This window comes from Anopheles gambiae, chromosome 2 (assembly GCF_943734735.2).
Source record: "Anopheles gambiae chromosome 2, idAnoGambNW_F1_1, whole genome shotgun sequence".
In the NCBI taxonomy this organism is placed as follows: domain Eukaryota; kingdom Metazoa; phylum Arthropoda; class Insecta; order Diptera; family Culicidae; genus Anopheles; species Anopheles gambiae.
In genome coordinates, this window is record NC_064601.1 from 114469802 (window position 1) to 114483272 (window position 13471).

At 45.3% G+C, this 13471-nt stretch overlaps 2 protein-coding genes across 2 annotated transcripts; one reads left to right on the forward strand and one right to left on the reverse strand.

Moving 5' to 3' along the window:
- The first annotated feature begins 3 nt into the window (after positions 1-3).
- Positions 4-2731, forward strand: LOC1269837 (mitochondrial sodium/calcium exchanger protein). Its single transcript, XM_061640615.1, has 7 exons — positions 4-149; positions 220-440; positions 506-921; positions 989-1273; positions 1340-1693; positions 1808-1875; positions 1949-2731. Exons 1-7 carry the CDS (start codon positions 9-11, stop codon positions 2171-2173), a joined length of 1710 nt encoding a protein of 569 aa, XP_061496599.1. The 5' UTR covers positions 4-8; the 3' UTR covers positions 2174-2731.
- On the reverse strand, positions 2253-7810 carry LOC1269836 (troponin C). The gene is made up of 5 exons (XM_308487.5): positions 7475-7810; positions 6690-6717; positions 4646-4789; positions 4307-4558; positions 2253-2967 (listed from the first exon to the last, which is right to left on the reverse strand). Exons 1-5 carry the CDS (start codon positions 7475-7477, stop codon positions 2942-2944), a joined length of 453 nt encoding a protein of 150 aa, XP_308487.3. The 5' UTR covers positions 7478-7810; the 3' UTR covers positions 2253-2941.
- Positions 7811-13471: the final 5661 nt, after the last annotated feature.

A 13471-nucleotide genomic window follows, 5' to 3' on the forward strand; every position in this document is an offset into this window, starting at 1 on the left:
CAAGAGGTATGCTCTCAGGAGCTTGTCATTTCAGTGATCCAAGCAAGCTGAGGAACTCTTTGTGTTGTTACAAGATGTCACTCTTCCAAAACAGTTCCCATTTTCAGCGCCCTGTGAGGCACGCGACGTACGTGAACTTCCCACGTCCTGTAAGTTTTAATTATTTCCTGAGTATCCTGAAGTAAAATTGAAGTCCATAATGTTTTTTTCAACTTCCAGGATGATTGTTCCTACCTCCACCGACTCCCAGTGAACGAGCAGTGTGAGTTTGTACAGGCCACAGAAGCGTGCGCGGAAAGTCAATTCTACTTCAACTACGTCGGCTTTCTGTACTGTACCATCGGTTCGGAACGGGACTACCTGTTTCAGTTGGGATTTGTTCTGCTGCTTTGTGTTTGTGTTTACTACTTTGTTGTTTTAGGGACGACAGCTGATCAGTTGTAAGTACATTACACCATCCACTGTTATCAACGACGTTAGTGTGATATCTCTTCTGCTCTTGTAGCTTCTGTCCAACACTGGCCGCCATTGCCAAAACACTCAACATCAGTGAAGCACTGGCTGGAGTCACGATCCTCGCGTTCGGCAATGGATCTCCGGATCTGTTCACTGCCGTCGCCAATCCAGACGCCGACACAGAGTTGATGTTTTCCGAGCTGCTCGGTTCGGCTGCCTTTGTGATAGGAGTGATTGGAGGAACTGTGCTGTTGATACAACCGTTTGACTTTCCTGCGTGGGGAATCCAAAGGGACTTGGCCTTTTTCATAGCTGCGATCGTTTGGATCACGCTGAAGGCAGCGGACGAACGGTTCAGCTTGCTGGATAGTTCAGTATTGATTGGAATGTATCTGCTCTTTCTGGCTCTGGTTATATGGGAATTCATCCAGACCAGACGGGAGGAAGGCTCAAGCATCTCTACAAGTAAGCATTTAAAGATGAAGCACTTCTGCTTATTACAAAATACCTGATATACTGTTTACGTGGACAGGAGCAAGCAATCACAATCGCGAACAGAATCCTGAAACTGATGTTCCAACAAACGAAGGTATTCTAACCGATTTCTGTGATCATGTGAACCCTCTTGATCCTGAAGAGTGGAATGAAGGAGGATGGATGACGAAAACGTTTTGTCTCCTAAAGGCACCCTTCGTTTTACTACTTCTTCTCACCATTCCAATCGTCGACACTACCGCCGAACGTGATGGATGGTGTAAACTTCTCAACATTTGTCACTGCCTAACACTGCCGTTAATGATTGTGTTCTTAAATGGTGGTAAGCATCCATACAATTGGTCTTGTAGTTTGAAGAATTCATAACAGCTTAATTCTCCTACTCCAGTTGCGCTTATGAAGGTAGCGAATGTGTACATTTTCTTTTGGATAGTCTTGTTCGCGGTCCCCGTAATGGTTGTTGTGTTCTACACATCACGAACTGATCGATGCCCTACCTATCACAAGTCGTTCACGATTCTGAGCTTCCTGGGATGCATACAGGTCATCTACATTGTGGCCCAGGAGGTGGTGAGTGTGCTCGAGACGGTGGGCATTGTGTTGAAGCTTTCAAAGTCTGTGCTGGGGCTTTCACTGCTCGCCTGGGGCAACAGTGTTGGAGATTTGTTTTCGAATGTCGCCCTAGCACGCCAGGGCTATGGTAAAATGGCATTTGCTGCCTGCTTTGGAGGTCCACTGCTCAGTAAGTATCTGTACTAAACTGTACTAAAATTGCTATTAGACAGGTTTTGATGACATGTTGCATACATTTAGGCTGAAATTGAAATTAACTTAAAATGACGTCATTTTTTTCCAGATCTTTGCCTTGGATTGGGTCTCACCTTCATGACAAAAGCATTCAGTGTTCCGAATCTTGTTGCAGAAGTAAATATCGTCAAATTTGCACAAGGTCAGCATCAACATTAGCCCTATCTAAACAGATTTGTTTCTATTACAGGTACGCAAAGGTGTTATGGGCGAGAACTGTGAGGCGTACCTGTTTCAAATACTCACCACCACCTGGCTGTGCCTGCTGTTTACCAACTTTCAGGGCCGAAGAAGCGTCGGTCTCTCGATGATAGTGACGTATCTGATGTTTTTGGCCTTTTCTTTCTTGGGTGAGTTTGAGCTCATCCATCCCTACGGCACGGACCATCATCCTGATCCGAACGGTAATGGCTAACGGTAGATTCGGATGTAGTGCGAAGCCAATTTAGCCACAAAGACACTCCCACCTCTTATACATAATATGTACACAACGATAACTTTATTAAACTTGTAGCTTTATTAAATATTAATAATACAGTACAGAAAGAAACAGTGCTCAAATCAGTGTAACGGTATCGTCGCAAATGAGCCGACGGTTTTTTAAGGGCTTAAGAAAGAAAAACAGTCTGCTACTGCTGAGCCGAATGTATGTGAACATACACTCATTTCGAGTAAACTTAGGACAAATCGCTTCAAATATTAACTGTTTTACTGCTCGGTCTAAAAATTTGTTCTTTTTCGTTGTAAAGACTCGTTGAAAGGTGCTTTGTTTTTGTGTGTAAAAAAGGAAACGATCAAAATACTTGCTCACGATGTGTGAGTGTGTGTGATAACACCACACATCAGTACACCCAGTACACAGACCAGAGATTCATTCTTAATTTAAGAATATGCACTACACTTTACGCGTGCTCCCATTGGGCACGCTAAAAAATGTTGGAAACAAACACAGTCAATACACGTTGTTTGGGGGGGGGTGAAAAACAAACGATGAAAAAACAAACGGGGAGCTAAACTCGGGGGAACAACTACGATGAAACTGCGGGTGTTGATGGTGTTGAAGATGAAGTTGGGGTTTGCTCCGGAGCTTGATGGAAGGATGAATAACACAACTGGGGGGAAAAGGTAGATACAATAAATAGGCGCATGCTGCGTTGCTGATGACTTTAACTGAGCGTCATCCTTAACCAGTCATCATCTCCATAAACTCTGCAAATAGAGCAAAACGCAGAAGAAAGGTGAGAAGTGATAACATTATGAAGATCGTCCAGAGTAATCGTATTTTAAAACTATTTCAAGCCGATGATGATGATGATGCAGTTTGCAGTTGAAATTTGCAGTTATGAAGTGATGAGGTGACAACGAAATGAGCCAACCAGCTGCATAGTGCAGTAAGACATGTCCATGTTCACGGCTAAATCTCAACACCCATCTGGATTAGATTTGCTCGCGTAGATCTTTTCCACTGGACAATAGCACTGGACGGGGGATGCTCTAAAAAGTCATGACCCTATTTTTAGCCGGCTCACACCGCTAAACGAAGCATAGATGGTGTATGGTGTTGTCCCGGGTTCTCTCCCGTCGCACAGCATCAACCGATCTATCTTCGTGCGCTACTTGCGCTACCACCTTTATGGGTGCCACATTCACAGACGGTGGTAAAACATGAAACATGTTTTACAATAATTGAGCACAAACCGCCTTTTCCAACTCTTCTTTTCTTGATGTTTTTGCTGTTGATGTTGTAGAGATGCCGCGCTTTCGACAGCAGCCAAAGCAGGACGTTGATTTATGATCGCAACACGGAACGCGCAACAAGAGCAAACGCTAAAAAGCTGCGCGTCATAATTCTGTACATCTTCGGGCGAGATCGGGCATGATTTACGGGCATATAAAAGGTGTGTAAGCTGTGCTTCATCTCTCTCTCTCTCTCTCTCTCTCTGCCTTTAGAAAGGTGGACCATGCAATCGGTGGACATGGATTCATGTTTTTATGATCATTTTAGGGTGATTTTGTGACGGAGAAATGATGTCATTTTTGCTATTTGCCAATCAAAAAACAAGAAGCCGTCGGAACAGTTTTGTGGCGCAAAACCCCCATTTCAAACAATTAAACAAGGGAGAAAAAGGGAAGAAATTTATCCATCACGATCCATTAGGGGCAGTGCTTCCCTCGCCCCGTTTGGCAAATCAATTCCGAGCCATTCCGGTGGTTTTTGTCGGAAGTTTACGCAACCCGGCTAACGCACGCGACTCAACTGTGTGGTTTGCGTGTTATTATTAGCATTTATGAGATGTTTATAGCAAACTGGGAGGGAAATGGGAGCGATGGGGGACAGCGAAACCCATCCAAAGCCTGCCTGGATTGGAAGGGAAAATCGCGTAGCACGCAGCGCGTTTATTTGTTCGATTTCGGTAAACATCAACGCAACGGCTTGTTCTATGTTTTCTCCCCCCCCCCCCCCCGTTCCAAAAACCGGTTTCGATGTTGGGCTTATATGTGTGTGTTGGTGTATGGAAAATGTGTGTCCGTTTGAACGTTCACTTACCATCAAAGTCAACCGTGCCGGAACCGTCGGAATCGATCTCCTCGATCATCATGTCGAGATCGTCGTCCGTGAGCTGATCGTCCAGCTCGCGCAGGATCTCCCGCAGGCAGGTGGTCGGGATGAACCCGTTGCCCTCCTTGTCGTACAGGCGGAACGCTTCCCGCAGCTCCTTCTGCAGCGCCTCCTCGTCCTCCTCCACGATGAACTTGGCGGCAAGGGTCACGAACTCGGCGAACTCAATCTGGCCCGACTCTGCGCATAATCAGTGTGTGTGAGTGTGTTTTATTGTGGTAAAAATAGCATTCATTTTTACACCCCTCCCTTTCACAGGATACTTACTGTCCTCGTCCACCTCCTCGATCATCTCCTCGAGGATCTTGCTGTTGAAGGGCTGTCCCATCAGGCGCAGGATTTCCGCCACCATGTCGGACGAGATGCTGCCCGTCTTCTCGCGATCGAAGCTGTTGAACGCCTTCTGCAGGACTGGAAAAAGGGAGAGAGATGAAAAGAGAGATGGAGATATAGTTCGCATCTTTGCTTTGCATCATCAGGTTTTGTAGGCATTGCCAACAATAAATTCCGCCCAATTAGCGTCGTCAATCGAGCGTGACATGCAAACGGCGTCGAAAACATGGTCGTCGTCGTCGTCAGCGATCGGATAAATCTGTTTCCCCCCTCCCTCTCCCGTGAGATTCTTCCGGGATTGGATGGGGCGGTGTGGGGTGGCAAATCATCATTTTACGTATGCAACTCATTAGATAGATTGGCGCTGGCTCGCGGCCAACAGTCCGTGAAAGTGAAAATGGTCGTGTCTGATCGTCACCGTCGTCGTGGTGGCGGTCGAGAAGATCAGCTGAATCATTTTATTGTGTATGAAGAGAGGAGTTGTGTACAGAAGAACAAGGGGGAATTTGTTGTAGGAAAGGCTTGCTCGCTTGTCTTGTCTGCACGGCCGTGACGAAATAAATGGTCGCTATCAAGCGCAAACGTTTAATTGGACCGTGAAAGTCCCGGACCCCGGTTGTTGCAGCCAAATAGTGTGCGTTTGATGAAGGTTAATGAACTTTGCTTTACATTTGCTTCAAAACCACGCAAGCCATAATCATCAATTCAAGCATTAAAACAGGTCCCTGATAAGAAATTCATCAACGCATCATCGCGTCATGGGAAAAAAACGGGAGGGCAGGGCAAATAATTCATTTTTAATATTTCCCAACACCCCATCGGTGCGATATCGATTAATACATTTAGCACGTTTTTCTTTCCTGCTCCAAAAAGTGCCGTGGAAAATGGAGTGAAAAAATACACTTCCACAGAAGGTGTAAAAAACGAAAGAAAAAAAAAAACCGTACACGAAAACACTCCTCCGTACGCTTAATCGCCCACCGAGAGCGGCGACGGCCGAGTAAAGTCGATGGTGCATAAGAATAATAATAATAAAAAAAGAAAAGCCATGCTTATTTTTGGAACGGTTACAAATTTTGAATCTGTTTGTGGAAAAACTGGGGGGAAGAGAGCGGCTTTCGGCAGAGTGAAAGGAAAATGATGAAAAATCGACACAGAAACATAAAAAAACCCCGGACCGCTCTCGCAATGAGATGCGTTTTCATCGGTTGCTCATTAAACAGCACGCGTTCGCGTGGGTGGAAAACTTCCTCCCCAAAAACACTCACACACACAAACAAGAACGAAGAAAGCGGAAGCAAATAACGATGCCTTTGCGTACATGATTCATGCGCGCAGCGCAACCATCGTCTGGATACGCTCCGACAGGTTGGTCCGATCGATACTGACCGCTGCCGATCGTTGCTAAGCGATGACGGATGGCTGTCAAAACATGGCTTACTAAACATCCAAAAACCGGTCAACAACACACGTGCAGCTCACAACACAAGGGCAGACGCCAACTTGGATCTTCCCCCGCAACCGCCCGGAGAAGAAAAGGTAAACAAATCGAGGCGAAGGAGTCTTCGGCACGAGTCAAAACAAAAGTGGTTGTTGTTGTTGTTGTTTTGCGCCCTAAGTCCTACTTCAGGAATAAAAAAAAACGATTGACCGGATACAGGCAATTAGTCACGCGCGTTTGCGTCTGAAATTATCCATTTCGTTGGCCTTGAACAAGCTGAGCCGTGCCGTGCCGTGTCGGGCCATTTGGGTGTCGCGTGGTGTCGCCCGGGCGTGGGAAGAGTGCAGCTTGGCCAGCCTGACATGATGTCAACCCAGATGGCGCCTCAAGCGCGTAATATGTTAAGCGGGCACCGACGTCATACAGCGTCAGACGACCTGCCACCTTTTCCCTCTTTTCCAGCTTAAATTAACATCTTTCGATCGCGCGAATTATTTGATTTGAAGAAAAAAAAGTCCATTGGGTCACGATACTTACTCGCAATCTGCTCTGGGGTGAGATCATCCTGGAAAGGGAAGGAGGCGAAAACACAGAATTAAAACACACATTCTATCGCTATGCTAGAAATGTGTCCCAAGAGGGGACGAGTGGGTTTTAGTTGCGTTGTTGCGTTGTTGCTGTCCTTGTCGATCGTTCGCTCCGATTCAAAAATTAGAGAAACACATCTTTCGTTTGACCCGAATTTTTACAATTTTCATGTAGCCATTTTTCTCGTGTCATGTACGGCTAGTCTGTTAAACACGGCGCATGGAATTTATGTCGAATTAAAAAAGAAAGCGGCACCACGATGTGCTGTGCTGTCCATGGAGGCGCATGGTATTTTTCATCCAAAGGGGAATGTTAAATAAAAATTTTACGCTTTTTTAAGTGATTTTTTTAAAGATTTTTATGGTCAATTGGAATATATAACTGCAAGGAAGCAAATTAACATTTAAAATAAAGCTAATTTATCTACTTCAAGCAAATCAGAGCAATAATTAATTAATTGTCAGTTTATTTAAGAAAATCTACAAAAAAGTCTTTTAATATTGTGCCAAAAATTTAATTACAATTTTAACACAAAACAATGATCTTTAAAGGAAAATATAAACACAACACTTCAATTATGCACAACTTTACGATCACTTCATAACAAATTTTAATTCAAACTGCTCAAAATTGTCTTTCCCCTCCAAATAAACTTTTTCAACCATTTTTGTAATTAAATCACATTTTTCTACACAAAACTTATCCACTAATCCAACACCTTCTGCTCTACTAACCATGATTAAATTGGTGGTTCTTGGTTAAAAATCACTTCCACAAAAAAATAACGCTTCGAGTCGAAGTTTTCTTCACTTGTGGTCCACAGTTTTTCTTCACTTTGAGGTCGAGCTGCTGCCGACACGATCGTTCACTATCGACTGATCGTCTGCACCGAGCCGAACTGGATCTTAATTCACTTTTCCGTCCCACACACACAGACACAGAATCACAACGGTGTTTGCCTTTCCCTGTAGTGGTGTGTAGTTGATTTCACTAGGATGGAACACACTTCGTTCCAAAAAATCGCTTTCCCCCTTTCTGGTGCTGCAAAGTTTCCCAACAAACTAGCTGCTGCCCACGAGCGTACGGCTCGGTTTTATTAGCTCTTGGTGCTTCCCAAACCCCTTCCAATCCTTTCCCCCCATGCATGTGTGTGTGTGTGCGTGCAATCCGAAGGCAAACGACGAAACGCGTAGAACTGCAGCAGCTTTAGAACGCTCGAAAGCAGCAGCAATTTTCTAGTGTGTGATGTTCGCCTCTGCGCGGGAACGGGAAAATTGGGCCAGTCAACACACACGCACCAGCGCGTATTTGTATTTGTGGTGCGTGTTTGAACGGATGCTGTTTGGTGTTTGTGTGTGCGTCTTTCCCCCCTCAGATGGTAAACACAACCACCAGCGGTTGGAGCGGTTCTCGTCTGCTCAGCGTTATAGCTGTTTTCCACCGCGGTCGTGGAAACTCTCGTCGAACACTACGACGTGGACGGACACGGGCACGATCGGACCGTGTACCAACCGGTTGCGGATCATGGAAGCGGATCGTGGGTCATGCTCGTACGCGATCATTAGCACTGCAACGGCTTGTGCAGTTCGTGTGCAGTTCGTTTGACCAGTGCCACAGTTTGTTTGTGTGTTGCAGTTGTCGCCGTCGTCGTTGTCGGGGAAAAAAAGGGATGAATGCACATAGCGAGAGAAGGTGGGTTAGGGTCAAACGATTGTAAACATGGTGGTGAGTGGTGGTGACTGGTGGGTTTCCTTTCTCCCCCCCAGGCAGGTTGAGACAGGGACACAGAGGCTTAAAGGGAAGATTGATGATCGTTGATCGGTGTGGCGCGGCTCATCGTGCTGTCGGTCCCCGGTGGTCGTCGATTCCTTCCAGAAGGTCGCCAAGGAGGGATTGTTTTTATTAAGTTTGGAGCGAATGTAACAGGGATGTGTGTGATTGATCATGCTTGAAATTGATGACAGATTCAAGGCAACCGGGGAAAATGGTTTAAAAACTAAAATGAAATGGACCTCTTTTCTAGATGATCTTTCATTTTATCAAACAAAACGGAATGTTTTTTTCGTTTTGTTTAAACAATTGTGAGTTTTGACGTCAACCTTACGCTCCAAGCATTTCTCGCTCAAGAGCAAACTTCCTCAAAGCCCTATTGTCGGCTATTTTTGAGTGCATTCATAAATTCATCTGCTTTAATTTTTTACGACTACGACACGTTTCATTTCCCACAAAAAAAAACGCTCACAAAACGGGCTACAGAATTCCGTGCATGTTTTTGTTCCGCCATAGTGCCAGAGCGCAATTATCGAGATGTTAAGAGAGCTGTTGTTTTGTTTTGGTTGATTTCCCTTTTTCCTGACCCCGCTGGCGCATTGTTTGTCGACCGTTTGGCGGCAAGTCACGAAAAACACACTATCAATGGAAAACAAAACACCGAACGGTGCAATACGCAGTTTCGAATAGTTCTAGAAGCATTATTGACTACGCAGACCAGGGAGATCGTGGCATCAACGAAACAACGACTTGTTGTTTTGTTGTCAAAGTTCATTTTAGTGAGCTACGGGCGGGCATGTTGATCAACACGACAAACCAACCGCGTGCGTGGTTCAGAAGTAAACGATCGGCATAAAATCGGCTAGAAAGAGGGTCGTTTTATTGCTTGATTCTGATGTAAAGCAAGTAAAGAAGAGAATAAAAAAACACGTCGACTTTGCTCGCATGATAATGAGATCGTCACTGGGAGATCACCGTTTCACACCCATCGTGGCATGAATATTTTCGTGCAAAACAACAACAATTACGTTTACCAAACAAAACAAAAATACTTCCCATCATGACGTGAAGATCGGGTCGAGCCCCACAAAACAGTACGATTAATCGAGATGCACTGGCGTGACAGATGGGGCGGACCCCATTCGGCTACTCATGCATACCAGCGTACGTCCTCCCCGGATCACCGGACGCCCAAAAACTTACACAAACGTGAAGCGTGAAGCAAATTAATTTCCCAGTTTTTTTTAAAGAACAGGAAAAGAAAAACGGCGAGACGAAAACGAAATGCTCAATGAAACGAGCGCAAACCTTGTCTGGTGGGGGGGGCCCTGGTGGTGGTTGGTTGGTGGTCGTGGTGCAACAAAATTGCGCGAATGTAGTTAGCGGTACTTGTTGGTCGTCTTGGCTGCTTGAGGGGCAGACGTGGTTGTCGTGTTCGTTACGTCCCCGGGATGATGTACGGTAATGAGCATTTTCCCGCGTGATCTGTCTCTTTCGGCGAAGAAAGTGGGAAAGAAACCGCGCAATGACCCAGGGTAGAGAAGATTGTTTGAGATCGTAGATAAATTGTGGTGGACGAGATTGGACAAAGCTAAAAGACAGTGGGCTGTTCAATTATTGTTCTTAAAAAGTGTATTTGATTTAGAAAATAGCATAACTTAAGACTTTTATAGGGTACTTGAGGCAATTTTAAATACAAAAAGTAACGAATTTAGATCAAAATTATCATTTATTGTCTCCATTCGTCCATTAAATTCCCTCAAAAAGCAGTATTCCTTTTGAAGTATTTCCTGTGGATCAAGAGCGACAATTCACCATTCATTTGATCTACAACAAGAGGATGAGTATCTTGTTAAGACTTAAGATGCAAAAATAGCTAAAAAATCAATATGAACTAAACGATGATGGATCATCATGACTCCAAAATTAACATTTATGAATGAAAACGTACTCCCATGTGAAATATTTTAACAAAAATGAAGCAAAAATCGATTAACCAACGAATAATTTCACACAGCAACCGATCGTTCGTCATCCATCGGTCATCAAAACAGCTAAAGGAGTTTGTGGGATACGCTAGGCAATTTTAGAAGCAAATATGATTGAATTTTGATCAAAATATGCCCGCCATTAGTTCATAAACATTCCTAAAACCCCATTCCGCCCAAATTCCGCACAAATCCAACAAAAAACCAATCCATTTCCATGAATTTCCTACCACACGCGCGACGATCGTTTCTCAACATTCCTTTCGTTTTACGATCGCCGTAAAGGGTTTTCAAGCTGCACCGGCGAAGCAAGGATCGCGCTTCACGTTGCTGCGCCAACGCCAGCACAGATTGACAGGTGACAGTTGCAAGTGCAAACACCGTCCAGCATCCAGTGCACTTCATCGGGTTCGCTGTGGCTGTGGATTGGCTTGCTCAGGGTCGCTCGCTCCATTCGGCCGGCTAACTAATTGGAACGTGTGTGGGGGGGCTTGGGACAGCAGGGCCAATGGGAAACAAAGACTCAAATTTTGCAGCCAACTTGCACTTGGTCTTGTAATGTGTAGTTTCCCTTTGGGGGGGTTGGAGAAAGTGTCGTGTACAAAAATAGCTTCCAATGCAGTCGTGTGCAGTGTGCATATGTGCATATATGTGTGTATGGTTGCGCACTTTCCCACTACAGCCCGGCCGATATGGGTCAATGTGAAGCGTACAGGCGCCAAACGTCCGGCATGAAAGGGATCCATTGTACTCCATCCAAGGAGGCGGTCTTCGTTCCAAGAGAAAATCCACCATTAGAGTGACATTGATAGCAGGTGTGCGCGGCGCACAGGAAAACCCACGCTGGAAATGAGATACGCCAGTGGTACAATTAGCCAGGCGCAAGCCGTGTTTATTACCGCTTTGCTTTGCACCTTTTGAGCTCGTAGCTCATGTTACCATCACCCACCCACGTGTGTTGTTCGAAGCACAAACACTGGACGGCTTTACAGTCGCTTTTGGTGGCTGCGCACCATTGTGTGTTCTAAAATAATCTCCAAAAACACTACACAGTCGTTGCTGTGTGGGGAGCTGCCAGTTTTTTGTGTCGAAAACGACTGTAATAACCAAACTGAAGCTCCAAACTACACACCAGCTCTAACAAAGGCGACGGAATCGTTTATTTACATTGTGTACATTACGGTTAATCATAATATTTATTGGTTATTCTACTGGCTGGCCTGTAGAACTTCCCCCTCGGCCATCGCGGGTGGAATGGTGAGCATCGTGATCTTCTATTGGCCGTTGGGGAATACGCGTCTCGCAGCACGCGCAATTAAGCGCTGTAATCTATTGCCCAAACAATCGACAGGTTGGGGACCGTTCGGACAGTGTGGTCGTTGGCCCAGTCGGCTGTCTAAAGTGTTAGAACGCCTTAACAAAAGTATTGTTACATTAAACGCCCAAAAATATGCACAATGCTTACCATAATAGCCTTATTAACTGTCTTTAGGAATTATCTCAATAATAAAACGTCTGCTGGGTCGGATTTAATCCTAGCTAGACTGAGCTGAGAGATAGGTACGGATAGGTCAACAAGAATACGCTCGCCACTGTTATTGTGTTGTCTGGTATAAATCAACAACTGTTGTGTTGTCTTCACCTGCACACTTGCTGCCATCCAAAACCATCCTCCTGGGAGGGAGAGAGTTTTCCGTTTTCCATGGGTACATCCACTTGAAAATTCAGCTCCACAGCATTGGGAATTGAACCACCATCGTAGATCATTCGCTTTTTCTTTCTTTCGCCCTTCCAGCAAACGCAAACGTTTGATCGTGCATTTGCTATTGCAATTGGTTGAAGAAAAAAGAAGAAGAAGAAACCCCTCATCCAGCTCCAAAATCGGGGACAAATCTTACTCCCCCAAAAACCCACCTCCACCAGCTGGGAACGATGTGTGACGTGAACGTTGATCGCTTCTCGGAAACGGTTCGGGACGCATAAATCAGAAAGAGTTGGAAGTGGGCTGGCTATTTATAACACAGTGTAACACACACACGCACACGCGATCATCAGACGACATCCCGCAGTAGTTCTGCCCCCGCAGCAACAACGATGACGAAGGAAAAGGAAAGAAGTAGGAGAAAAGTCATAATTTTTGTACCGCGCCGACCATGGGCACGACGACCAAGTGGAACACCGACACCGTGTCCCTTGTTGATTTTTCTTTTACGTTTTCTGTAGCGACCATAATTGTCGGGTGAGACTTGCTGACGCTGGTATCTGGTTCTTAGTTCCCCCCTATTTCCCCTCATGCTCAGATTGGGAAGAAGTCGGTGAACTTGATGTTTAGTCAGAGGTGAAGAAGAGGCTTGACGTGGCCGGGGTCACTACGGCTTGTGATCTGGCGTGATCGTGTAGTGATGTGAATCACCTTTCAACAGGGCAGGACCGAGTGTTGTCACACGTCCGGCTTTGCATCTGGCTGTTTCACTAGTTCACTAGATCGTATTTACACGTCGCAGGGGATCTTTTTCCGCTTTAACACACTTTTTTTAAGGTAAAGCTACAAAGAGGAAGCTGCTAATTGACAGTAGCGAAGTAGTATCTTGCTCTTCTTGCTCAAGAAAAGCGGAAAATTCAATTTTAAGACCCCACTTTTGTCGGTGTACAGCACACGGCAATCAATCATGCGATATGATATGGCACAGGGAACGTACTTGTACATAACGTGCGGCTCGTGTCCCACGTTGGGGGGCAACGTGCCAAAAGCAACAACCATTCGAGCGTTTCTTTGTTTTTGCAAGTTCAAGTGGAACCTGTACAAAGGCGGACCCGGCGTCTTCTGACTGTGTTCTGGCTGCCAAATGGCAATCACAACGACTTCATGGATCTCCATCAACAAGGGGAGCAATTTACTTTCCTTCAACTAATAAATAGAGATGGCCTCGTCTCGTATTGTGGCGTATTACAATTAGCAGATCGTAAACTCTC

Coding starts and splice junctions, on each gene's coding strand:
- LOC1269837 (XM_061640615.1), top strand. CDS start 9: ATGCTCTCAGGAGCTTGTCATTTCAGTGATCCAAGCAAGCTGAGGAAC. Junction 1,694..1,807: donor CTTTGGAGGTCCACTGCTCA/GTAAGTATCTGT, acceptor ATTTTTTTCCAG/ATCTTTGCCTTGGATTGGGT. Junction 1,876..1,948: donor TTCCGAATCTTGTTGCAGAA/GTAAATATCGTC, acceptor TTTCTATTACAG/GTACGCAAAGGTGTTATGGG.
- LOC1269836 (XM_308487.5), bottom strand. Junction 4,790..6,689: donor CACCCCAGAGCAGATTGCGA/GTAAGTATCGTG, acceptor CCCTTTTTCCAG/TCCTGCAGAAGGCGTTCAAC. Junction 2,968..4,306: donor CGGCACGGTTGACTTTGATG/GTAAGTGAACGT, acceptor CTCTATTTGCAG/AGTTTATGGAGATGATGACT.